The sequence below is a fragment of the Leptosomus discolor genome, chromosome 4 (assembly GCF_034619465.1).
Source record: "Leptosomus discolor isolate bLepDis1 chromosome 4, bLepDis1.hap2, whole genome shotgun sequence".
NCBI classification, from domain to species: domain Eukaryota; kingdom Metazoa; phylum Chordata; class Aves; order Leptosomiformes; family Leptosomidae; genus Leptosomus; species Leptosomus discolor.
Window position 1 is genome coordinate 14,411,612 of NC_141394.1, and position 25,754 is coordinate 14,437,365.

At 47.3% G+C, this 25,754-nt stretch overlaps 1 protein-coding gene across 1 annotated transcript; it reads left to right on the plus strand.

Annotated features, from left to right (window-relative positions):
• The first annotated feature begins 4,711 nt into the window (after positions 1-4,711).
• DMP1 (dentin matrix acidic phosphoprotein 1) lies at positions 4,712-24,070 on the plus strand. Its single transcript, XM_086464611.1, has 5 exons — positions 4,712-4,859; positions 21,654-21,727; positions 21,828-21,875; positions 22,352-22,606; positions 22,766-24,070. Exons 1-5 carry the CDS (start codon positions 4,712-4,714, stop codon positions 24,068-24,070), a joined length of 1,830 nt encoding a protein of 609 aa, XP_086320737.1.
• Positions 24,071-25,754: the final 1,684 nt, after the last annotated feature.

Here is a 25,754-nt window from a genome sequence, read left to right on the forward strand (position 1 = left end):
GGCAGAATCCTCACTGATAAATGCTGTAAAGATGTAGTCTTTGTAGCCAGGTGATGATCAGAGCACTAAGTGGGACTAAGCACTCTGGATGGAGTTTGGTGTGCGAGGGGAAATTCGTGAGTGTGGAAACGGTGAATTCTCCATGCAGCATCTGCTCTTTCTATAACCAAGATGTATATGTGATACTCTTAAATTGGAACTGGTACAGTACATTCTTATATCTAGGTCTGTTTCAAAAGCCCTTGTGAGAGCGTGTGTGTATACATGCTATATATGTGTATAAGCTGGTTCATGTGTATATATATATATAAAAATAAAAGGCAGAGTTTGAGGCAGCCATCTGATCAGAGTAAAAGAAGAGATTGTAATAAGAAAATAAATACCAAGGCATAAAACTGTTCCACTCATTCTGTACCAGTGAATAGCAGCTAGTGAGAATCGATCCCTCTGGTGCCACCAGTTTTACAGCTGCAAAAGCCGTTGGCCGTAAGTCCTTGATGGCTGAATGCAAAAAACCCCAAAACAGTATTTCAGACATGTTGAAACAGTTTTTAAATAAACCATTAATATTAACGTAAAGTAATTGTTTGATCTGTTACTTTTCCCTTCTACCATTTGATTTTATTTTCTACTTGTTGAGATCTGGGTTTTTAGGGTTGTGGTTTTTTTCAGAGCCCTGTGTAGTTTAAGTTCAGTTCAAGCTAGAAAGGGCTGCTTTGATTTAATATGAGAAGGGTCAAAACGAGACCTTCTTCGTAGACAGAATTATTTTCTATATTTGATTATCAATTGGTGGGGTTTTTCATCTCCCAGAATCTTTCTTCAATTTCCTTCATGGGTGCACTATTTGCTACAGGTTTTTACCAGATCTACCAACACCTTTGTGAAAGGTTCTTCCAAGACTGGCTGCAGTTTCTGTCTTTCCTCTCCATTACGGGAAAAGAGAAGGGTGAATCTGCTTTTTGTAGCCTTGTCTATTGGATTAAGATTCCTGAACTGATGTTACAGGAGATGATGACAAGTGTTGGGAAATCAGGTTGCACTGTGGCTTTCAGCTGTACAATTGTATGCTTCTGCAAGAGGCATGTATTTTTCTTGACTCTTGTTGGCCATCGCTTATTGCTTTATTTTTTTGCGGGTTCACAGGGAAAATAGCGGTCCCAGCAATAAGGTAAAGGTCGTCTTCCTCAACACAATAACTGTACAGTGTTTTCTTTATAAAGAACATTTCTTTCCATTCTAGGCATAAATGTCTGAAATGATTTATCCTTAAAACAGACAACGATACTCTATGAAAACTTCAGTAAGTGAAAAAAATTTGCAGAGGGTTAGATACAAGGCATTCTAAGGTTTTAATTAAAAATAAAGAAGAAACAGTACCATAGCAGTAGAAGAGGTGCTCCTTCTTGGTTAGCCACTGATGAATTAGAAATCCTTGAGCCTTGCAAAATCTTGCTGCTTTTCCTGTGGTATACTTTGGTGTCTGATATGGACTCTCTCAGCAAGTGTGTTTTGCTGTAAGCTTCAGTGAAGGAAGATGCTACTCTATGGCTCTTGGTAAAACTGAAGGAAACAATCTCCTAGGCTTCCATGGGGTGAGGCGGGGGGGTAGTGGGCTAGTGTAATTCTGCTGAATTAATTGAATCAGAAAGACCATTCAGTGTTCACAGGCTCTGGGCCAGTGGAGCTCAGCCATTGTGTGGGAAGGACATATTTAGCCTTTTGTGGGGAGCGGAGCCAAAGGGAGCAGGTGCAATAGTTTCTGCTGTGTTGGCTGGCCTCAGAAACGCTGAACTAAGGGATCAGCCAGGGCAGTCACGTTGTGGGCCTGGGTGAAAGTAAAGCACGGAGGATGCTGGTCCTTCCTAAACTTTTCAGTGTTGTTTCAATAAACTGTACATGGTATGTGTAAGCCTGTAAAAAGGAAGAAGGCAGAGGAGTGAAGAGCAAAGCTCTAATTTAAAAATGTCAAAAATAGAATTGGTTGGAGAGTCTTGCATAACTCTTAGGAGTTAGCTATTTTGAAGCTGTTGCCATGGCTCTGCTGTCTGTTTGATAGCAACAGTACAGAGCAAGCTGGTGTAAGTGTGGAAACCTCTACAAGTGGTGCCTGCCTGCAACAGACGCTTTGCGGCTTTAGGTTTTGTAATGATTCCATATTAATGGGGTCAATCTTTTCTTTTTTTCTCCTCATTTCATTATTCCATAAAATTCATCTCTTGAACTGGAATACTTTTTGGGGGGTTCTCAGATCAGAAATAGTGGAGCAAATGCACCAATGCGAGAACAGAGGCAATTCCAGTGGCGTATGCGGTAAAGTCAGCAGATCAGGGCCTCCAATTTCCCACTCTGCCAATATTATGTCTGTCTTATGAGGACACTTTGCATATTGTGCTGACATGATTGGAAGAGAGGTCAAAGTAAAAATGAAATCAGCGTATGAGTGGTAAGAACTGTAACGCAAATGCTGAAAATTCAGTCATTTTAGATAATGTTTTAACTTTTTTTTTTAAGGTTGAACTTTTACTAGCTTCTTACTCTGTTCATACCAAAAGGTAACAGATGTTATGAAGGTGATTAGATAAGATACAGTGAGAAATGTACAAAAATTCATCATGCTTTATGTGGTCAGCTGTGAAGTTTATTGTTAATAATTTTTATTTTTTTTTTTAAAAAAAAGGGTGAAATCACAGCTGAGCCCTCTCTCTGTAGACCAGGCAGCAAATAAAACTTTGAACAAAACCCCATGAGAAATTCTTTAAATCCCTTCCCCTTTTATCTCTGCTTCTTTGCCTGGAAACTAGTTCATGCCCATTGGAATTGAAATTCTGCTGGTCTGTCAGCCAGTCGGTGTCTGAAAGGAGCAGTGTTATTTCAGAACTTCCCATTTGTTTTTTCTTTTGTTGTGCATTACTAAAAGATGATTGGTTTTATCTATTCAAAACATTGTGTGTGCCATGAATATCCCTCTGTACTATCAGATTAGCTTTTGGGGGAGATCAAAGAGAAGTGTTTTTCTATGATTTTTAAATATTCTAGGTATGGACAGATCCTTAGCTAATAGAAGAAAAATGTTCAGGTGGCTGCCCAGAAATTAGGACAAATGCGCCAATGCTAATCTTACACTAGCTAAGTATTTGGCTCTTTTTCTCATAAGATTTTCAGATAATGGCTGTTAACATTGCTTTGAAATTATTAATTCACAAAAAAAATGCCAGACTGTGAAGAGCTGTGCAGGAACTTGAAGATGAAATTTTTAGGGGGTTGAAAGTTATTACTGGAAAACCTGTATGTGATTTTTAAGATTTGCCTGTTTCTGTGTTTAAAGAGCTTTCTTGGGACTTACAGGGCAGTGGGGGAGGAAATGTTTTGTTTTGAGGATGTTGAAGGATTATACATTGTTTATTGAAGCTGTTACGTATTTGCAAAATGTTTAATTAAGTCAAAATTTCTGGGTTTGTCCGAGAAAAGATCCCTGGTTGTTTTCTCAGTGTCATCCAGTCACTTGAGCTTGTCTGAGGGCCGTCATACCAGTGAGGAAGTCTAGCCAGTCCCGCTGTGTCAGGTGGCGTAGTTTTTGGAAACTCTTCCGTTGATGGATTAATAGTTCTCTCACCGGAAAGAGGTGCTGTACCGTCATGGTAAAGTATGAGGGCATGGGGAAGCAGAGTAGTTGCTGTGCTGGAAAACTGCAACCTAGAAATTATTGTTGTGACTCATTAGGTTATTTCGTTTGGAAACAGAATAATTATATCCTGTCCCCACCTCTGTTTTAGTCAGGAGGAAGGACTTAAGCACTAGTGTGCTTGACAGCTAGATGACCTTTTAGTGAAGTATACGGCTGCGTCAATTCTGGCTCAACAATAGAAGGGCATGAATTCATTTAATACCAGTATTACGCCAGAGGTCCTGATATCCTGGCTTGATCTTTGCTTTGGTTTCCATTTGTGTTTCAATTCTGTGCTTGTAGCCTGTGTGCTGGATACAAAAATGTGGGATGCATCTCAGCAGCCGTGTCAGTGGAGAGATGCTTTCTCATTTCAGTAGGCTTTGGACTAAACCCCAATTTAATTAGTTAAGACCAGATATTCCCCAAGTTGTCTGACCCCTTCAGAGCTGTTAGACAGCAATGAACATGACAGCTTCCGTCAACATGTGCGTGAGAAGCACTGATGTGACTGGAGCATCAGTGGGTCCTATTTTGATTGTCTGCTGTACTGTGCAATTATTGATGTACCTCACATGAAATGCCCGGTTTCATTTTAGACTTCATCTCTTTAATTGCAGCCTACGCTGTTATAGTGAAGTTGTGCATTATCCAGCAGGAGGGTGGGAAAACTGAACATACAGGGTTCTCCTTAAGAGTATTTTCAGGCAAAATGAGTGCTTACTGGTGAATGTTACGTGCTGGTCTTCAGTAAGTCCAACCTGCAGTGAGGAAGAGAGGAGTATGGCTGTTGGAAGGAAAAAACCTACATGTAGAGGAAAGTGAAAGGGAGAACATGAAAGATACGATAAAGATTAAACACAGAAGAAAGAAGGCAAATGAGTACAGGGAGGTGAAAAAGTTTGATTTATCCACGTCTCTGTGACAGCTGCTAAACTGACACTTGAAACAAAGGAAGAAGAGAAAAAGTTCATAGAAGTTTGCATTAAGTTTATTAATATGCCTGTCTTGCGTTGTATTCCCTGGCAGAAAAGGTCCGTGGGTATGACTGACTCTGGGGGAGAGGGAGTTAGACTGAAAAGGTGTTTGTTTTTATTGGAGCTGTCTGCACATCTGCATGCTTGGTACAGCCATAGGCCTTCAGATCTCTGTCCACAAGAGAGTGGTGTTGAGCCACCCACTTCCATACCAGGTACGAGGGTTCAATTTACAGCTTTTTAAATGTAAAATAATGTTTTAACCTCGGTGCTAGTTCTGATTCACAAATAAAGTTTGACTTTTCCATCAAATATGCTTTACCCTGAAATGAAAAAATGTAAGAAAATTGGAATTCAAGTGCAGTTTTAGAGTAGACAAAGAAACAGTGCACATACACTGGCTATTGTATGTAGCTTATGTGTTCCTGCATTTTCTCTTTTTACTGCAGGGGGAAAAAAAGAACCACAAATCAAGAGACAGACATGAAACAGTTTCAATCTGATTACACTGTTGATGTGCATGCGCCATGCCTTCCCAGGTGGTTGCAGATCATAGTCTGACAGATGGTGTAGTTAGGACTCTAAGCGTATCTCTGGTTGCCTGTTAATTATTACTTAACAGCTGATCAGGAAATTAAGGGAAGTCTCTATGTAACTTCCTTACCAAATGGTGCATCTGAAGCCTTTCATGAGCCTGTGAAATGGCCTATGTAAATGGCTTAAATTCTCAGCCTGTGGCAGCTCCCCGTTGACAAGTAGTGCTTGTCCTTTCCTATCGGAAATAATTGCTTGGGTTGGTATAGACCACAGAGGCATTTCATGGAAAGTTTTGTTTTCTTGAGGGTTAGCCAGGTAGAAAAACTGGTTGGAGACCATGCTGGAGAAAGGCAGATGGTGCCTCTGACCAGCTCTGTTCAACCTCATTTCAGTTGTGCTACACCAAAGGAATACCGTGACTGGTTTTCTGTGCCTTACTCTTCAGGAGGCAAGAGAATATCTAGGTATGTTGGGGTGTGGTCAGTTGTGGCTCTTTAGTATTCTTATGACCAATATTCCGATAGGGAAGTTTGCCAAAGTGTTTTTGCTTGCATTGCTTTCTAAATTAATTTATCTACTGAAAATAAATCACTGACAGTTATAAGGTTTATATAACATATATATGTGTGTGTGTGTATATATGCATATATATTACATCCTTTGGGCTAAGTAATATTAGTACTTTACTCCTTCCTTCTATTTTACCTCAAAAGGAAGAAAATGCAACTGCCTTCTGAGGGCTCCTTGTACTGACTTTGGACTGAAATTTTTATACTCGGAAAAATTAAATTTCAGCACAGATTTTTGACTTTAAAAGCTGCCCATCTCAATTAGAGATCGGCAATATCCTGAGTCCTTTCAAGATTAACAAGCATCTCTTAAGATGGAGCATAATAATAAATGCATATGACCTGATGATGAATATTTTGAAACTGAGCTATCCCCTAAGAGGTTTTTCAGTGAAAAGTCTCAACAAAATGTGGCATATCATTAAAAACATTTAAAAAATCTCAGAGAGATTAAGTTAAAATTCCTCATATATGTTCTTTTTAGCCTGTTACTTGGTCAGCTCTGTGTCTAAAAACAGGTTCGAGAGCCATATAGACTACATGGTTTCACAGTTTATCTTATGCACTAGCCCAGGAGCCCCCCATCATCAATGTTTTATTCCACATAGCAAAAGTTCTGTCTACTTGGATATTATAACTCCTTTATTAAGTGGCATTTTTCAATCCTTCAGCAATCTCGAAGTCAAAACCATATATTGCTTTTTTAAATGTTGTTGCTCTTTCTTTCTTGATCTGTCTTTATTAAATGCTGTACTGAAGTGTATGATTTTCGTGACGCCTGAGAAGAGAACAAGTGCTAGCCAGGACTGTTGTCGCCTAAACGTATGGACACGAGTTGCACTTACAATGCACAGGAACTGACTCCAAAACAGGCCAAGGCTGTGATGAGGCTGACCACGTGCTGCTGCTAAATCAGGCTTTTGTCTTTCGAGGCGTGATGCAGTTAGTGTATTAGAGACTCTCATCCTGTCTCCTGTGAGCTGCTGAGCTGGGCTGTGTCATGTTTGACCACATTGCTACATAAGCTGAAATTAAATGTTTAAAAAAGAGGGAGAGAAATAAACATCTTTCCCAGCTGGGGAACATTTGACTCCCGTTGGGGAGGAGCTATTTTAAAGCTCAGACTGAGGAATGGCTATTTTTGCCCTTCAGCCAGACAGACTCATCTAATGGTCTATATTGTTCAAAACGTTTTGTTGACCAAATTCTTAAAAAGAATAAGAAAAAAAGAACAGGAAAAGTCGTTAAACCAGCAAAAGGTAGACATGGCTCTAAACTGTAAAGGTCTTATCTGTACCTGAACCCTTCTGTAGTTCAGGGCTGCAGAGATGCATTTTGTCTTGCCATATTATTCAAGTGTGCATTTGCCTTAATAATGAGACACTAATAAGTCAGTGTGGGTATTTAAAGGCAATTCTGCTGAAAACACTCATGTTCCACAAGCCATACAATCTCCAAGTGTGGCTCAAGAGTTGGTGGTTATTTCACTTAATCATTTCAGACCCACAGTGCAGCTAGAGGCTTTTGGGGCAGCTTAACACAGAAGCAGACAGTTACGCAGCAGAGGCAACTGTCTGAGTAGCATCAGATGTTGTTATGGGTCATCTGCCTTGTTGCTGTGTTCCATTGAGTACTTGCCTTAAGACTGCCTCTTTAGATGGATTTAAGTCTTGGGGCAGGGGGTCAAATACATTTCATGTTACAGATAGATGCTGTTTCATTCAGTATTGAACTCGACTGCCACACGAAGCGGCTCTGCAGCTGTTTGGGAACATCATGAAACAAATGTAAGTGGAGAAAAAAGCCATATCTGCTTGTGATGGGGAAGCTGATGTAAAAAGCATATCAAGACTCTCAAAGGACTTTGTCAAGACTGTTTACTTAATAAGTACTGTGATCTTTGATGATGACAAGCAGCAAAGCCTTTGTAAGGAGACATAAAAATTGTGCAGTGTGGCACTTAATCTGTTCCTTGTTGATTGAGGAAGAGCATGGCCTTAAGCGTGGATTATCAACATCTCCTGTCATGGGCCTGAGTCTACTGATAATATTCCATATAGCCTGTAAGTGGCTTATTTCAGCTCTAATGCTGGCTCCCTCTTGCTCAGGAATTGGCAAAAACCAAGTATGGTTTTGTATAGCTAAACAAGCCTTGCCCTGCTCCTGGGCCCCTCTTACCCTGCCTCCAAGGCAGCTTTTCAGGGAGCTTCCCTTACTGCTGGGGTTTTTTTCCCTTGCTCTTGGGGTTTTTTCACTCAGCTGAGGGCATCTAGGTGTTGCCCTAGAGTGGGCAGCTGCTCAGAGGGGTTTGCAGGGCATAGAAGGGTTTTGGTATCCTCTGCAGCATTGTGCCCCCGGCTTCTGCCCTGAGTGACAGCTCCTCTCTTCCCTCAGGTTTTTCCTTTGCTGCATGCATCCTCAACTTTGTGCAATTGCCTTTTCCTCAAATAGAAATAAGTATGGAGGAGCGTGTGTTATTTGTGACAGCATGAAGGTCAGGCCTCTATCAAATCTGCCATCTCCGTGTGTGATGTCTCGTTTCTTACAGCCTCTCACAAGACAAAGAAGTGTCTGTGGGTGGGTGGGTGTATGTAATGTCTGTTGTTCAGTGAGCGATGTGTTTAAAAATACCACTTGTGAATTACCTGATGGGAGCAGTTTTAGAAGGCGATCCACGCCCGGCACATTTTAGTTCTCTGGCGGGAAACGTATTTGAAGGGATGTTTATTTCAAAACAAAATTAACCAAACGTGAAGGGAACAGGACACTGAAAGGAGATAAATGTCTTGTGGACTCAGGCAGCATCAGTTACAGTGGCTGGTGGTTTTCATTACAGACCCAATGCCTCTTTGGGGTAGCTCAGGTCACTGCATTTGTACTGGGGAGAGGGGAGCAAAGGGGCAAGGAGATGGGGTGAGCTGGGAGAGGAATAAGCAGGCAGCTTGCTTGTCACAGGGTGACAGGGGCCTTCTGGTGAGAAGGGAAGAGTGAGGAGAGAGAAACACTCTTGCCATGAGATGTCAATCATCTCTAGCTCCCCCAGCTCCAGAAATACAGAATGCATTTACATGGGGCGGTTTCCCCTTTAGGCAAAGGTTTGGGGTTAGTGAAGCCTCGATGTAGTTGAGCTGGTTTAAGATGTGTGTCTGACTGGTCCTCAGTCAATTTCCTTGGATTTTTACACAAATCCATCTCTCCTCTCTTGTATGGGTTCTAAATTACTTTTTGAGTGAAGGCTTCATGGACAACTCCAGATGGTTGTGTCTACTCTGGACATTAAAGATGTGTCTCACATCGTAGAACTTTGATTTTTATTTATTTCAAAGAGCTTCATTCAATCATTTCCTTGCCATTGCAGAACCTCCTTGGTAAATTATACAGTACTGTTTAAAAGTGTTTCCATTGCCTTTTGCCTAAATGAAGTAAGGATAAGGAAGTAGAGCATTCTTTTCACAGGCCCTTTTTTATATATCTGTTTCGGTATGTTTTGTGAAAAGGGTTTTAGACATCTGTCTTTTAATCAAAGACTGGTATTCCTTTCCAAGTACCCTTCTTTAGTGCTGTAGCAATGATTTCCTATCTGAAGGAGTTATTCAGTGCAGAAAATCCAAAAATAGCTGTGGGGAGAGGAATCAAATTATAGTTTTACCGTGGGATGGGGTGGTGGGAGGGATAAGGATGCTGCAGCTTTTCCTTTTGTGGGCATGGGTGCCTGTCTCTCTGTTTGGAGGGAAGCAGGACCCAAACCAGGGGTAAAGAGAGCACCGTGCGGAGGCACCACCTCGCAGGGAGCTGTAACTGTCACTTGCCTTCCCCCAGAAATTCAGCTCCTGAGGTCCATAGCCAGAAAAAAAACAGCTTGTCAGCAGCACCACACACTGTAGAGCAAGATCTCCATGGCCGTCGCATCAGGATCTAATCGTTACAGAAAAAGAAAGAATAATGATTTAGAGTATTTCTACGTGTAAAATTCTCAATAATGCTATACATTTGCTAGTTTCTTTGTTACCCCTAAAGCCAGGAGCTCCAGGCTTGAGTGTTGGTGAGCTGTGCATAGCCAAGGGGTCTGCAGTGCCCAGCACGTGCCCGTCTTTTGCCCCCCACACCTGTGCCCCTCCGTGCTGCATCCCGCACCTCCATCACAGCAGCATTTCCCTACGCTTCATCACTGCATTGGCGTCATGGCCGTAAGCACCTGGTCAGCTAGAGAAACGACTGTCACAGCCAAACCTAGTACAACACGTGCTGCAGGCAGGTCAGGAGAAACTCGGACAGAGCAAGCCTGGCTGACATCAGTCCCCAGCCCGCGCCAGCTCAGCAGAAAGCTTATGGCTGCCGCCAGCAATGGCGATGCTGTGCTGCGGGGCTGCGCTGGTACAGCACGTGACTGGCATGGGCTGATTTTCCTAATAGATCAATGCTGGAAAATTGATTCTCTTGAAAAGTTCACCAAAGTGAGTGGTTTTTGACAATGACTGTTTGAATGCACTGTTTGCATTCCTGCTTGGCCAGCTCTCGCTATTTTGGGTTTTGGTTTCATTCAAAGGAAGAAAAAATTGGGAAGAGAATCAAACTGAACCCTCTTTTTATTCTATATTTCAGTTGTGTGACTGGGCGTTGGAGGGAATGGAAAGATATGAGCTTATCTGCTGGAGCACATTAGTCATATGAAGAGATGACAGCTGTGGGCGTGGGCAAGATTTGAACATGGCCTGGGTAGTGCAGCTTAAGCCCACAATGCTGAGAGTAGGAGTGAGATGGATCGGTTTTTGTGATTCTGGCCCAATTTCTTCAGTGAGGAGCACCTAGGCTCCGCTGAAGGCAGAGGGTGCCCTGGCACGTCAGCTAGGGTGATGCTTCTAGAGATCCTCCTGCTCCCACCTCATGTGGCTGGGCGGATGGAGGAAGTCCTTTCATGGCTCTGCATTCCCACTTGGGCTGGTTCTGGAGAGGTGCCTGGCGGAAGACAGAGGTGGTGATGCCACTTCCTTAGAGGAAGCCACGAAGCGTACCGTGTAATTACATCTGGGCAGAGCACGGCTGCTCTCACAGCACAGGCACCTTACAGTTAGCATACGAGACTCGAGAAGGCAGGCAGTGCGAGAGCTTGCAGACCTGAGGCACAAATACTAGAAACCCTCAGGAAAGCTTTTGTCAATGGCTTGAGCCCTGAAGTTGCTAAAAAAAAAAAAAATTTTGGAGGAGTGTTGTTTACCTGCTCCAGCTGTGGGACCGTGCAGGTTGGGAACAGGCAGCAGCTCTTGACCCTGCTTCCCCAGCCAGCACCTTGCCTGCATTTGTTTGCATCAGTCTTCCCTACTTGCATATCAAACATATCTCCACATTTTTTTGTTTGTGAGTGGTTAGGCAAAAGTGTGAATTCTGTGCATGAGGGTAACTGCTTATCCAGTATTCATTTCTTACAAGCATTTTTTTTTTTTAATTTCTGCTTGTATTATCTCCTGTGCAATATTCTTCTATGCCTTCAGCATGCAGAAAAAAAGCATTGTGTGACAAGAGGGGTTTCTAGCAGGACTAGTGAAGAGGAAACAGCCAAAGTCAAAAGGTTGCGATTAGCATGCACAGTCACACGTATGTAACTCCTTTGAGGTGTACCATTGAATTCAGCTGTAAGTTTAACAGAGTGTAAATATACTTGTCCAGTAAGATTAGTCTGTTGTGCAAGACTGCGGTCTGTCATTTACAGTGTGCTCATTGAAGTTGATTGGTACAGAATTACAAAGAACAACTTGGGGGGTGGGTGGGTGGAACAACACATTATTCATTAATAGATCAAATAAGGAAAAGTGTTAAAGTTGTCATGTTGTTGAGAGTGAACTGTTGATCCAGCCCTATAATGGGTATCTGAATTGAGTAAACTGATTCCTGGGATGAATAAATAGAAGGTCTACTAAGTCTATGCCTTAAAAACAGTAAGATTCAGTTCCTATTGCAGACCGTGTGAATGTGGAGCAGAAATGCAGATTCCTAGCTCAGGATTGGAGGTGGCTGCTGTCAAGTGCTGGGGTGGTGTTCATGAGCTGTCTTTTAGTGCACTGGCAGCGCACTGTGCACAGCCTACCTGGGGAAGGCACACCAGCACTTTGGCTGCTGGTTGAGTGCCTGTATGAGTTCATTACCGACAACCCCAGGTGTTGTTTTCCGGAGAAGTATTCCCAGTTAATCATTCCAGATTTTCCTTTGTCCCTCTGACATTCAAAACACTGCTTCTCCTCTGTCCTGTTCCGTCCCGTCCCGTCCCCACCCACCCCACCCCCCAGTATTTATACACTCTTTTAGGAACTAAGGAAAACCAAGAAACATCTCACTGGATTTAGTGTTGTTTCTTACTGAAAGAGGTTTAATGTAAGCATGTAGATGCCTACATAATGTAGGATAACTCTATATAATGTAGAATAACTTCTTTGCGGTTTTTATTGTATAGACCTTTGTACAATATGGAATATCATGAAAGGTGTGGTTATAGGACTTATGTAATACTAGTCAATAAAGAGTTAGATCGTCAGCTAAGTGAAGAGGATTTGCCAAAACTCTTGTGAAATGCCTTTAGTGTTTGCTAAGCATTTTGGCATCAGAAATGAGGTTGTTCCTGATGAATCAAATAGGAGAAACATTGTGCCTTTCTTGGCTGACAACAGTGGAGGGGCAGCGATGGGGCTCCTTAGCTATTGCAAAGCTGTAGGCTTCACGCCTGCCTAGAGTGTCCATGGGTAAGCAAGAACACATCTGGGTTCCTCCTCCTCCTCTCTCCTTCATACTCCAAGGAAGCAGGCGACTTTGGATTTTCTATTCTCCTCCTTCTTCTGTCCTTTAGCATCTTTTCCTGGCAGGTTTGTCTTCCTTCTCTGCCATGGGATGAGCAGTTTGGCTGTGCATGGCCATGGGTGCTGTGCTGAATGAGCTCAGCAAAAAGCGAAACTCACGCAATGCGTGACGTGGCCCTACAGTAGGGCTTGGGTTGCGTTTTGAACAATGGTGGTTTAAATTGTAAGGACAGGAGGAAATTTGCATAAAAAGAAATAGGTCTTCTTGACTGTTGGAAAGCGCTTCTGCTGTCCCAGAGATGTAGTTTCTTCTGTCTTGCTTTTATTTTCTGTGTTTGTATTAGTTGAGACTTATCTGGGTTTTTTGCTTGTTTGGGTTTTGGCAGTGTTTTTTTTTGTTCTGGGGTTTTTTTTGGCCTTTTTTTTTTTAAAGTTATTAACATTTTGAAGATTAAAAAAAAAATGAGTAAGGCTAAGGACAGACTTTCTGTCAGCATTAGGGGAGAACGTCTCAGCTCAAGCATTTTAGGGATTTAGTTCATTGCCAACTGGACAAACTTGGAGATACGATCTATTGTCCCAAGCTAGACCAAGGGTCTGGTAACCCTCTTTCCAATCAGGCCTGGCACAGGACACCCCTACTAGGAGTGTGCAGACCTTGTCATGATAGATCATGTTTTGACTATGGGGCAGGCTTTCCACTCGCAGGGTTTAGTCAGTGATGGGGATCATCTTCCTCTGCTGTTCTTTGATGGAGTTGTTCACTCTGTGCACCATGAAGGCTGGCTGAAGGCTGGGCTGCCCCAGCTCACAGCTGCTCAGAGCCTCATGGGATGGAGCTTGTAGTGGAGAAAATACTGCAAACTGGCTCCTGTCCTTGGGAGGTATGAGCGAAATTGCTGCTGGTCTCTTGCTCAGGGCTGCATGGATGGCGTCTATCCAGCTTTTCCAGGCTCCCAGGGGACTATGGTAATGCTTCCTGTCCAGCTACACTGAGTGGCAATAAATTTAGACCAAGCGAACTATAATGACTATACAGGAATCAGAGGAGTGCTGACCGCCCTCTAGCAGGAGGATTTGGCTTCTCTGTACAGATGTCTTCATCCCTCGATCTGCCAACCCTGCCTTGACCTCTCTGCCCACTCCGGGCAGCCTGTGCCTCTGCATCACCCATTCGCACTCATGCAGTCCCTGTTTCATACAATCATTTCAATCAGTCATTTCTTTCTGATGTTTTTTTACCCTCCAACATGAAATCAGGGTACTGTGAAACATTCGTAGTCGTCTGATAGGTACGCACAGCGCAGCTGGCTGTATTTCAAACCTGCAACTTGTAGCAGGTCACCCCAAGCTGCAGGCTGATGTGAGGGCAAAGCTGGCCTCAGCTCATTGCTATATTTTATTTCCCAAGAGCACTGACATGGCACTGCTTTGCTAGTGTCTGGCACAGATCTCTGCAATTGCCGGGAAAGCTGATGGAGCACATCATCCTGAGTTCTGTTATGCAGCACAAGCAGGACAACCAGGTGATCGGGCCCAGTCAGCATGGGTTTATGAAGGGCAGGTCCTGTTTCTCCTTCTATGACAGGGTGACCCGCTCGTTGGATGAGGGAAAGGCTGTGGATGTCATCTACCTCGACTTTAGTAAGGCATTTGACACTGTTTCCCACAGCGTTCTCCTAAAGAAAATGACTGCTCTTGGCTTGGATGGGCATCCGCTTTGCTGGGTGAAAACCTGGCTGGACAGCCGAGTCCAAAGAGTTGTGGTCCATGGAGTTGAATCTGGTTGGCGGCCGGTCATGAGTGGTGTTCCCAGGGGCTCAGTACTGGGTCCACTCCTGTTTAACACCTTTATCAATGATTTGGATGAGGGGACGGAGTGCACCCTTGGTAAGTTTGCAGATGACACCAAGCTGGGTGGAAGTGTCGAACTGCTTGAGGGTAGGGAAGTTCTACAGAGGGATCTGGATAGGCTGGATCACTGGGCCAAGGCCAATTCCATGAGTTTCAGTAAGGCCAAGGGCCAGGTCCTGCACTTCGGCCACAACAACCCCCAGCAGTGTTACAGGCTTGGGGAGGAGTGGCTGGAGAGCTGCCTGGCAGAGAAGGATCTGGGAGTGTTGACTGACAGCCGCCTGAACATGAGCCAGCAGTGTGCCCAGGTGGCCAAGAAGGCCAATGGCATCCTGGTCTGTATCGGGAATAGCGTTGTCAGCAGGAGCAGGGAGGTGATTGTGCCCCTGTACTTGGCTTCAGTGAGGCTGCACCTCGAGTGCTGTGTGCAGCTTTGGGCCCCTGTCTACAAGAAGGACGTTGAGGTGCTGGAGAGGGTACAGAGGCGGGCTGCCAAGCTAGTAAAGGTTTTAAAGCATGTCCCATATGAGGAACAGCTGAGGGATCTGAGGCTGTTTAGCCCGGAGAATAGAAGGCTGAGGGGAGACCTTATCACTCTCTACAACTACTGGAAAGGAGGCTGTAGCAAGGCAGGGATCAGTCTGTTTGCCCTAGTAACAAGCGCTAGAACAAGGGGAAATAGCCTTAAGCTGCACCAGGGGAGGTTCAGGCTGGATATGAGGAAGAATTTCTTTACTGAAAGGGTTGTCAGGCAGTGGAACAGCCTGCCCAGGGAGGTGGTGGAGTCACCCTCCCTGGAGGTGTTTAAGAGACAGGTAGGTGTTGTACTTAGGGACATGGTTTAGTGGCGTTGGTAGACCTAGGACAAAGGTTGGACTTGATGATCTTGAAGATCTCTTCCAAACAAAACTCTTCTATGATTCTATGATAATTCCAGTTGGAGCTGGGCCAAGTGCAGGCAGATGGCTGGAGAGGGCTTTTCGCATTAAGGCTCTATTATTGTTCAGTTTCCAGCTTGTGATTGACAAATACTTACTGCTGTCACCTCCCAAGGGACTGACTTCTGAGCAGGGAATGGTTGTGGAAGATACTGTACTCTGAATGAAATTTTAGGACCTATAATTACCCATTGCTGTTGCTGTGACTACCGCTGTCAGTGCCAAGCATGCGGCTGCCCAGTGCCCTTGCCAGCAGTGTCAACTCTGGTCCCCAATGTGGAGCAGAGCTGGATGTCTGTCCTTGCCTTTATTTTGACTGAGGGCAGCAAGCTGCAGTAGTGCCTGTGTGCAGGAAGATGTGTTAGATCTGAGAGTGGCCAGACAGAAACTAGGCACTTGGTCCACAGCTGATGAAGTTATGGCCCCAGATTAGCGAATTCAGCCAAGTTGGCTGATGAATATGGATTTATAGGACCTGAGAGATTGGTCTCTCACACATCTGGCAGAGGTGGCACAAGGTACCTGCCCTGCCACGACTTCCAGCTGCAGTGGGCACAATGCAAGTACCAATTATTGCTCCATGCACTTTGCTGCAGTAGAAGCACAGGCTGCAAAGCAACACAGAACAGGTACAACATCTGTGAGCCTTTGTCTAAACAGACCATCAAGGCAAGGTGCTGATTTTGCGGCTCCCCTGCCCAGAATAGGCTGGAGCTGTGTGCTTGGAGACAGTGGAGGGGAGGGATGGGGGCTAGAAAAGGACCAGCCTTGTCCTGTCCCCAAAAATGTAGGTGCAAGGAGCTGAGCAGCCTCCACTTGTGTTTTCCAGCTGCTGCAGGGATTGGGGAAGGGGATTTTGCATGTGATGGTTGAGTGTGCCCCAAAAATCATCTGGTAATAGGAGTGTACCCAATTATTCACAAGTAGTGTTGTTGGCTCCCATAAAAGAAACGGAGCTGGCACCTGTTAGGCAAGCAGATCTTGCATCTGGAAAAAGTTATCACATCGTTACTCCCACAATTGTTTTTAATTTTGAGACTTAATCTCTTCTCTCTGCACAGAGCAGCCTGTCTGCCTGCAGCCTCCAGGAGAGACGGGGGTGGCCACAGAGGTCTAGTTTTGACAAGCGCAGCTACGTGGCATTTTCTTCTGAGGGAAAGCATTTGCGAAGAGCCTGGAGCCTGTTGTGCAGAGGAAGGTGTTATAAAAATACTAGAAATGGAAATGAAGGGAGGGTGGGGCTGGCATGGGAGGTGGGGAGAGAAGGATTTCAGGAACTTGCCTTGCATGTGTTTTGGGAAAGAGCATGGTGCATCTTGTGGTATGACAAGATCAGCATGCTGGTTGCTGTCCTTCAGCAGTGTCACAGAGACTTCAAACAGTCTGTAATGCATTTCAGCCTGAAATCGGTACCTGAAATAGAGCAAATGATTGGTGTCTTAAAAGGGCTTGTTTTCTCTGGCTGTAAAGGAAGTTCCATGGTAGTCACCTAAGGGTGGGTTAATGATACTACCCCTGTGCTGTCAGGGGCAAGGGGAGAGGGATGTTTGTCTTGTCCAGTGGTCTAGCATTAGTGGGGGCCTGTTGTGTGTCTGTATTTCAGAGCTCCAGGACTTGGGCTCCTGTAATGTGTGTTTTCCAGTGAGGAGAAATAGCAAATTTTAAAGGCTTAGCATAAACCAAACTTGTGCACGCCTCCGCGCTGTAACAAACATGATGCTAACTTCCATCTGCCATGTATCACAGCATTTGTAACTTTGATGCTCACTCCTGAGAGGAATTGAAATATCAATGCTGTTTTTCAAACACCTAAAATGTTATCATTAGCTACTGCATTATGTGCCACGTTAATGCTATGAAACGCAGGTAATATTTACTCAGACTTCAGGGAACAGGCACAATGCCTTTGCTCAGATCCCTTGCATGTGCGGAGGAGCCAAAGCCAGGGTGGTTCTCCCCGCTGTGCTCTCAGCTGCCAGCTGTGGTCTGTCCACCTGCAAAGCAGATAGCGATGTGGGAACCTGGCTGGTTTGCAAGGCTGAGCACCCTTTTAGAGGAGCAGTGTGGGAATGAATCCCTTGGGATTGGGCGCTGGGTAATTCCTGGTGCTTACATGGCACATACAGGGGAAACAAATGTTTAGGAGGCAAGGTTTTTCCTGCCTGCTCCCAATTGAAAACGCAGCACTGCATGGTATGAACTGTCACCAGTAAGTGCTCAGCAAAGGGATTTGGATTTGGATCTGGATCTGGGCATATGGCAGGAGCTGGTCTTGAGTGTTTGGGAAAGGGCCAAGAACGTCCTGCTCTCTTCCTGGTCTCTGCTGCTCCAGTTCATTCATTGAACCTTTTCCTTTTGATGCTACTGTCAAAACCCATAGATATAATCAGAAGAGAAGTGCACCAGTGACATAAATACTATGAAAATACCTTGGACTGCAAAAAAAAGAGAGGGAACAGTGGGGATTTTTAGCAATATTAATTTCTTGAGTTTTTGATGCTGAGATGTCTCAATTGGTGGAGGAGAGCAGCTGTTATGTGCCTCCACTGTCAGCTTGCTCTCTGCAGTGCCAACTTCTATCTTGATTTTCTGTCTCCTGCTGTCCGCGCTCATATCTCTTCTGTCTCCTCATAAACACTGCACAGTGCAATTTCTCAATCAGGAAGGTGATATTCCTGCATCTTTTTATGAGCCCTGCTAGTCTTCTCATCTCTGACTTAGCCACTCATCCCCAGCAGCCTGATGGTGCCAGCTTTAGCCTGGCCACGTTTCCTCCATCTTCCTTGCCCCACTGCTTCCCATCCTGACCATCTCCAGGGACCAAGCACCTTGGTAGAGTAGGACTTGGGGAAATGCACAATGGCGTTTAAAACACCAGTCAAACAGCCACTTACCCCACCCTCTATCCATTTCTCACCGCTAGTGTAACGACAACAATCCTAAATGTTACTGTTTTGTTGGTTTTTTAAAGGCTTATTGAAAGGTTACAGTGTGTGGGCTGGGGTTTCCTTTCCTTGCAAAACAAAGGCAGAGCTGCTTGGGCAGTCTGGCTGAAGTTGTGGGATGCTCTCTGGAAGGGATCTGGGAGACAGACCTTGGTCTTTTGACCCAGAGCTATTGGAGGTCGCAGGGACTTGGGGTCAGGTCGGGGAGCTGGCAGCAAGCGCTGTTGGGTGCACTGGTGCCAAGGGTGTTTCAGGGCCACTGGAGGGGAGGGAGGTGACCTCAGGGCAGGTAGCTGGTGGGGCAGCGAGTGACCGGCGTTATAAAAAAGCCAGGTAGGCACAGCTTGGTGTTTATACCCTTCTCGCATAGAGGTGCTCGGACACGAGGCAGCACCAGGTCTTTGGGGGCTGAGTTAAATGCTGGTTTGACGTTAAAAAAAAAAGCCAAAACCAAAACATGGTAATTGTTCGAGGTGCCTGAAAAAGGTTGGCAAAGTGAACTCATATCTGGCCGGGGAGAGGGGTATAATTTTGTTGCAGGTTGAGAGGAAAATACATCCTACAGGATCTGCAGCAGGGGTCAGGTAGGGAAGAAGAGAGAAAACATCTGCTGAAGGTGTGCATGTGCCTCAGAGCGAGCAGCTTAACGGTGCCCATCTCAAGGCCGAGGGGCTGTGGGACAAGCAGTGGGGCCAGGGCGGTGCCAGGGCCTCCCTGCATAGGGTGCAGGAGGAAGGAGAAAAAAGATGCTTGTTGCACTTGGCACCTGCATGGTCCTTGCGTAGTCCTCACAGGGCAGCAACGCTCGGTCCCCAGGCTGGTAATGATAGGGGGAAAAGGCGGGAGATTTTGGAGGATGAAATTAAGCAGGCATCCACAACAGCAGACTGACATGTCTGGTTTCACAAGATGCTCTGTCGAGCCATGGTGGTGTTACAGCACAGGGGATGCACTCTGGATGCTGTTCTCTGTGGAAGCTACAAGCTGGGCAAATTCAGATAATCTGCAGTTTACAGAGCCCTGGCTCAATCCTGACTGTGCTCAGGTTTCCTTAAGTCACTTATTTAGCAGTGCCAGTGTCTCTTGTGAATCCCTGTAAACCTACAGCCCTTGCCATGTCCTCTGGGCTGTGCCCCCACCCTCCCAGAGCAGGGCTCTGCTGTCTGAAGGCCTCTTTCTTCTACCCATGGCAGCAGAAACACCTCCTCCCCACCCAGGGAGGACTTGCAAGCGCTCCTCACAGAGCATCAATGCCACCATTTACACTCCCCGCCCCCCATAGGTACCCTCCTTCTGGCTCCCTCGCCTCGTGGCTGTGCTCATCATCCACAGCTTGGCTGTGGGGAGAACCCAGTTTGCAGAGCAGAGACCCATAGCCTGCTTCAAAGCAACCTAATTGCACTTGCGGCGTGTTTTTATTAGCAGAGAGGGGGTGTTATGGGCACAGAGGATTTAGCAACTGCCAAATACAGGCAAGGAAGTTGCCTTCCTTCCACCCAGGCTAGGGCAGAGGGAAAAGCTGGGTGTACAGCTGGGGTGTGCTGGTCCTGTCCTAAACTTGCACGGGCAGAGAGGTGCGGCTGGACTGTGTCAGGGTGTGTGCATGCGTGCACACGTGGGGGTTTGCAAATTCCCTTTCGTATTATCTGTAAGTGAGTAGGGACTACCTGTGCTGCTGGCTTACTGCGTTGTTTGGAGTAGATAATCCATGCTACAGCAAGAAACCCTGGGGTATATGTGGTGCGTGTATATGTATTCATATATATAATTGCATGTATATACCCATACATGTGTGTATGTGTTGTTGCCTGTGTTTTCCAGAGAAGAGGTTTCATCCCCTGGGCAGCAGCTGGAGGAAGCACCAGGGGTGCTACACTCCCTCCATGCAGCGGATGGGATCCTCCCTGTACACCTCCATTTAGTATTTCCTTTCCCTTGCACAAATGTGTATGCAGGCGTGAAAATACGCGTGTCCTCTCCTTCTAGACCTACGTTTTGTGCACCTGGCCTGAGGCACAGGGGAAGGCTGAGCCCTGGCAGGGGAATTGTCCCACCCAGGTTTCAGCACCCTGGTCCATGGCACAGAGCAAATGCCGCTCCCAAGTGCACGCGTTAGGAGGATGCCGTCCCCAGGACGGAGTTCCAGTGCTTGACATGGGCAACGCCGTAGTTGCTTGTATGCGTCACGGTGGGAAGTGTGTGAATGGAATAAATTTAGCAGTCAAAACACAGGGCCAGCGCCGTTGGTCATTAACTGCCAGCCCGTCTCGTCATCCTGCAACCACAAGGAGCTTTTTTAGGGCTGGCGTTCTGGTGGAGGCTGGAGGAAGCGTGGGAGGCCAGTTCCCGGTGACACCTCCACGTGTGGTAGTGCTGCCTGCCAGTGCCATTGGCTGCCCCCTGCCCAGGGCCGGCACCGGCCAGCAGTTAAATGCCCGCGCGGCCAGACCAGGACACACAGCCCGGGGCATCCCAACACAGGCAGGCAGCTCGTCCCATCTCGAGCACCTGAGGACATACCACCTTGCACCACAACTCAAGGTAAAGGTTTTGGTTTCTTTGGGTTGCTTTAGCATTGCCTGGAGTGAAAACAGCAACATTTGGGGACAGGGGCTGTAGATTTGCTTGCAGGTAGGAAGCAGGAGGGACTTGTAAGCTGGGATGTAGCTGTTGCTTCATAATGGAAGTAATCAGGAGCACGGCTCTTTGCTCCAGTGCATTGCAGGTGCAGGGTGATTTGCAGAGCAGTTAGTGTGCTCCGTGGGGATGAGGTGTTGGGCTGCTTAAGGGACTTGGAAAATGAGAGCAGAGCTGGAGGAAATCCCCTCTGCTTTACCTGCCTGCTCAGGCAACAGCGCCGCTGGGATGCCAGACCAACCCAGCAGCCACTGGGGATGCAGCGCTCCATGGTTATCTTACCGGGGTGCTCTGCTTTGGGGAGGCAGGAGGTTTTACGGGGCTGTGGGGACCGCGCTGGATGGGAGGCACAGCTCTGCAGCTCACAGTCCCACAGCGCTGCCCATCTGTGGTGCCGGCTCCCACCACGGCCACCGAGCTTGGCTGGGTGGTGGGTGACGTTGCTGTGGGAACAGGGAATTTGGAGCAGCTTTCCTGCTCTTTAATGATGCTTGGACAAAAAAATCTGCAAGAACATGACCAGGTATTTCAAATCCCAAACTAAAGGGAAGTTCTTGCACAGGAGGTACCAGAATGTGGCATGAAGACAAATCCTTGGATTGTTTGATGACATGCCAGGCTGAACACCATGTGTCAGGATGGCAAGGCTGTATCAGTTGGAAGGGCTTCATGGGGCCAAGTTACAGCCAGGGTCACGTGCAAATGCTTTGCTGTGGTGTGCAAATACTTTGCTCCCTGTTGCAGCTGCAGAGACCACAACCAACATGAGGGCTGCTTTCCTGGTGCTGCTCCTCTGGGCTGTAGCCTGCGCTCACCCCGTAAGTACCCACTAGACAGGTACTCAAACCCCAAACCCCAGCAATTTCACCCAGCCAAGGTGCACCGATCACTGATAGGGTGTCTCCTGGATATGTTTAGGTGCCTGACCGTGAGCCCACTCGCCCCCGCCGCAGTGCCCAGCAGGAGGTAAGCCAGAAAGTGTCCTGGTCCCCAGGTGGCAGCTGCTCACAGAGCAAGTCTGGGATGGGGAGGCAGCCCTGAGCAGGCATCCTTGGACGACGCACCTGGGGGAAGATCTGCTGCTTCTGCTAGTCTTTGAGCTTTGCCTGTCTCCTCAGTCTTTTCAAGCTGGATTGGTTTTGCCTCGCCTCCCTGTGCACGCTTCCAGTGCACCTGATGTATTCTGCTGTGTAGGTCCCAAAAAAGGAGTTTCTGTGCTCTGAACCATCACGGTTTGGGCTTTTCTGGATTGCCCTTTTGTTGGCGGCTACTCTTTTTTTTTTTTTTACATCAGCAGAAAGAACTGGAGGGCTGAGATGCGAGCAATGAAAAATGCTTGAGCACTTGCATGGCTTAGGAGCAATATATCATCCTGCAGCAGTAGCAGTAAACGTGCACTGGTGTTTAATAAACCAAAGCACTGTGCAATGTTTTGCCTCCAGGACACAGCAAGTGAAGATTACATCAACAAGCTGAGCAACTTCCTGAGTGGTGGAGATGGCAGACATCCTCCTGCCAGTGCAGAGATGGGAGACAATGCCCTTGCCAGGGACCTGACTGGTGGGAACACTGTGAGCAAGGAGCTGGGTGAGCGTGGTGGCCAAGTCAAGGGAAGCAAACTTGGGGAGGCTCAGCATTTGAACCAGGTGCACCACGAGGACCCAAGTGCCCGGGATGGGAACAGCCTTGGTTTCCTGGTGAGTGAGCAGAGGAGGGTGTTTTTCTCTACTGGGAAAGCATGCTTAGCCCCAAATCTGCTGTTGATCAGGGCAGCACTCAGCCTGCACGGCGAGCAGTGCTGATAGTGCCTGTGACCTGCAAGTCTTTGCATTTGTCTCCATTTGTCACCTCCACAGGAGGAGGATGCACGTGATGCTGATGATGGTGACAATGGACAGCACCATGGCACTGGAGTCAATGGGCTTCCCTCCCACGACGGTGGGCTCCTGGACGAGGAGGATGACAGTGGGGATGATACCTTTGATGTGAATGGGGAAGAGGAGGGGGGTGAAGGTCCTACTTATGTGGCTGGTGCTGACGGGACAGGTGAACATGGCCATGATGCTGGCCATGGGGACACGGGGGCTGGCAGAGGGCACGGTGACAGCAGCAGCAGTAGCAGCAGTGAGAGCATTGGGGTGGACCACTGGCGGTATAGGAACTACCTCAGCAGCCGGTATGAGCGGACCTACAGGCGAGGAGGGGGCAGCAGCAGCAGCAGCCAGGAGGAGGAGAGCTACGACTTCAAGGATGAAGCCATGCAGGGTGATGACCCCTCTGTCTTTGACGGCCCAGGCAGCAGCCACAAGGGGCGCCGTGCTGGCCCCCACACCCCAGGGAGTAGCCGAGAGAGCGGCTGGGGGGCTGGCTCCCACCACTGGGAGGAGGGCCACAGCAGGTCTCCAGAGGTGGAGGATGCTGACTCGGAAGAAGACAGCCCATCCACAGAGGACAACAGTGAGTCGGAAGAGACTGGCACCAGCCAGTCAGAGGAAAACAGCACCAGCCGCTCTGGGGAGGATGGGGATGAGGAGGACAGCCCCTCCAGGGAGGATGAGGGCAGCAAGTCCAAGGAGGGCACCGCCAACCAGTCGGATGAAGAGCTGGGGGAGTCCCCAGAGGACATATCCCAGGATGTGGTGAGCACATCAAGCGAGCGCAGCAGCAGCCAGTCCCAAGAAGGGCAGGAGGACCGGGAGTCTGCTGAGGACAGGAGTGCACTATCCGCGCCTGACAGTGAGTCTGAGGAAGACGAGGGTGACCAGAGCAAGTCCAGGGAAGATGATGGCGACCAGAGCCAGTCCATAGAGGACACTGTGGAGGAGTCAAAGGAGGACGAGAATGACTCCGACCCTGATGGGGACACGCCAAGCACATCAGCCGAGAGCCAGAGTGCATCCCTGGAGGATGACGGCAGCCAAGAGGATGGTGCAGGTGAGGACAGCAGGTCCACAGGGAGCAACAACAGTGAGTCCCAGGAGGATGAAGATGACAATGAGGAGAGCCACTCCCAGGAGGATGCCACCCATGAATCCAGCAGTCATGGAGACGATAGCTCGCCACAGAGCCTGGAAAGCAGGAGCCGCAAGCGGCGGCCGGGCGCCTACCGCAACAAGCCTGCTGCCGATTATGATGACAACGACTGCCAGGACGGGTACTGACGTGTGCCTCACAGCCTCATCGGTGCTGGGGGGGAGGTATGGGGGAAGGAGGGGTTTAATTTATTTGCTGTATAGCCTGATTGATTTCTTCCTGAGAAGATGCTGTGGACAAAATTGAGGCGGGCTCGCCAGGGCTCGAACTGGGCACACTACATAGAGCGTGAAGTGGGTGGTGATGCCAGACACAGGGAAAACACCAAACCACAGTGAGAAAAGCCATTTCCTATAACAAACTGGAGAACAGCCAAAAGCTGTCAGTGCCAGCAGGACGATGCTGCCCGCTTGCCACAAGGGCACTCAGCACTCCAAGAGCTGCGCCTGGGCATGCTGGGCAGAAAGGTCCCTGCGTTCACCCCTTGTATTTACCTACCACTGCTCTAAAAGCAGACACCGCTGCCAGGTGCCAATGGGAGCTTTCAGTTAGCTCCGCATCCTGCACAGGAGGAAAAGGTACAGTTGGTGTGTACACGCAGTGCGTGGGCTCAGTGGTGTGTGAAGTACCACTTCAGGATGGGATATATGTAATATTTTGTAAGAAATGTACAGAAAACATTATATTGTATCCTTTTTGCACTTGTATTTCAAAGCTGAAATGTACCCTGTTGATTTCTGTACCATTAAAACCATCAAACTCCACAGTGGTGCGGTTTGAGGTGTTGCTGTTTTTCTCTCCCGGGGCAGTCACAGGGTACTGTGATTTGGGGACAGACGGGAGCAAGTGGGGAGCAAAGGGCAGTCTCTGCACGGGGATCCACAGATTGCTGGAGTGAGGCTGAGGGGTGTTCTCACCCCACTATTTCCAGGCACTCCAAGGGCCATCCCTGCCCCTGGGTGACCCAGCAGTGGGGTGGAAAAGGTGGCTAGTGACACCAGTGAGCTGGGACTGGGGCTTTGCTATATTATGGCAATCACCTGCTGCAATGTGGGCAAGGGTTGTTCTGCTTTTCCTGAGTCTCTGGGAATTAGATGCCCTAGGGCACAGGGACTGTCCTGGACCACTAGCTCTGGGTGCCAATGGTGGCTCCTGGCATTATGCAGCTGGCATCATGTCCCCTGCATCAGAGACGCAGGTGAGTGGGGTAAAGGGCTTATTGTGGGCTGTTAGATCATGGCTAAAGCCTCTTTTACTTAGTGTGCCTTTTATTTATTTTTTTCTCCTACCAACAAGCAAGTAAACAACACATTATTTGTTTAAAATCCCATCCTGGCTGTTCTTATTTGTTCACGTGTGTATGATGAGCTGTATCAGTATTGGTACTGATGCTGACAGAGGAAGCCAAGGGCTGTTGTGTAGCTGCACAGTTTCGCAGTGTAGAGTTGTAGCTCTGCAGAGGACAGTCTCCAAGGGGTCAGGGTGAGTGGGTGCGTGCCTTTCAGCTGCCTTGGGCCAGCAGTGTCATTGCTGGGCATTGCAATACTGAATTCAAGAACCAGCAAAGAAATAAAATAATTTTTTACTACTTATAGCAAAACTGCCCTTAATTTGTAGAGTCTTTCCACAACTACAAAATCTGGGAGCTGAACAGCTCCTGGTTTTAGTGGAATTTATGTTTTAATTTCCACCCTGTGTAAGCTTTTTCTACTTCTGTATGAGGTCAGCTCTGAAACGTGCAGCTTCCCCACGCTGCCACACTGGGAACGAGCCTCTTTCCTGACCTTGCCTCCCCCACCCCACTGGTCCCCA

Bases quoted from the DNA above. Each gene is read 5' to 3' on its own strand.
- DMP1 (XM_086464611.1), top strand. From the start codon at position 4,712: ATGACTGACTCTGGGGGAGAGGGAGTTAGACTGAAAAGGTGTTTGTTT. The intron at 21,728-21,827 runs GTAAGTACCCAC...GGATATGTTTAG, and splicing joins CTGTAGCCTGCGCTCACCCC to GTGCCTGACCGTGAGCCCAC. The intron at 22,607-22,765 runs GTGAGTGAGCAG...TCACCTCCACAG, and splicing joins GGAACAGCCTTGGTTTCCTG to GAGGAGGATGCACGTGATGC.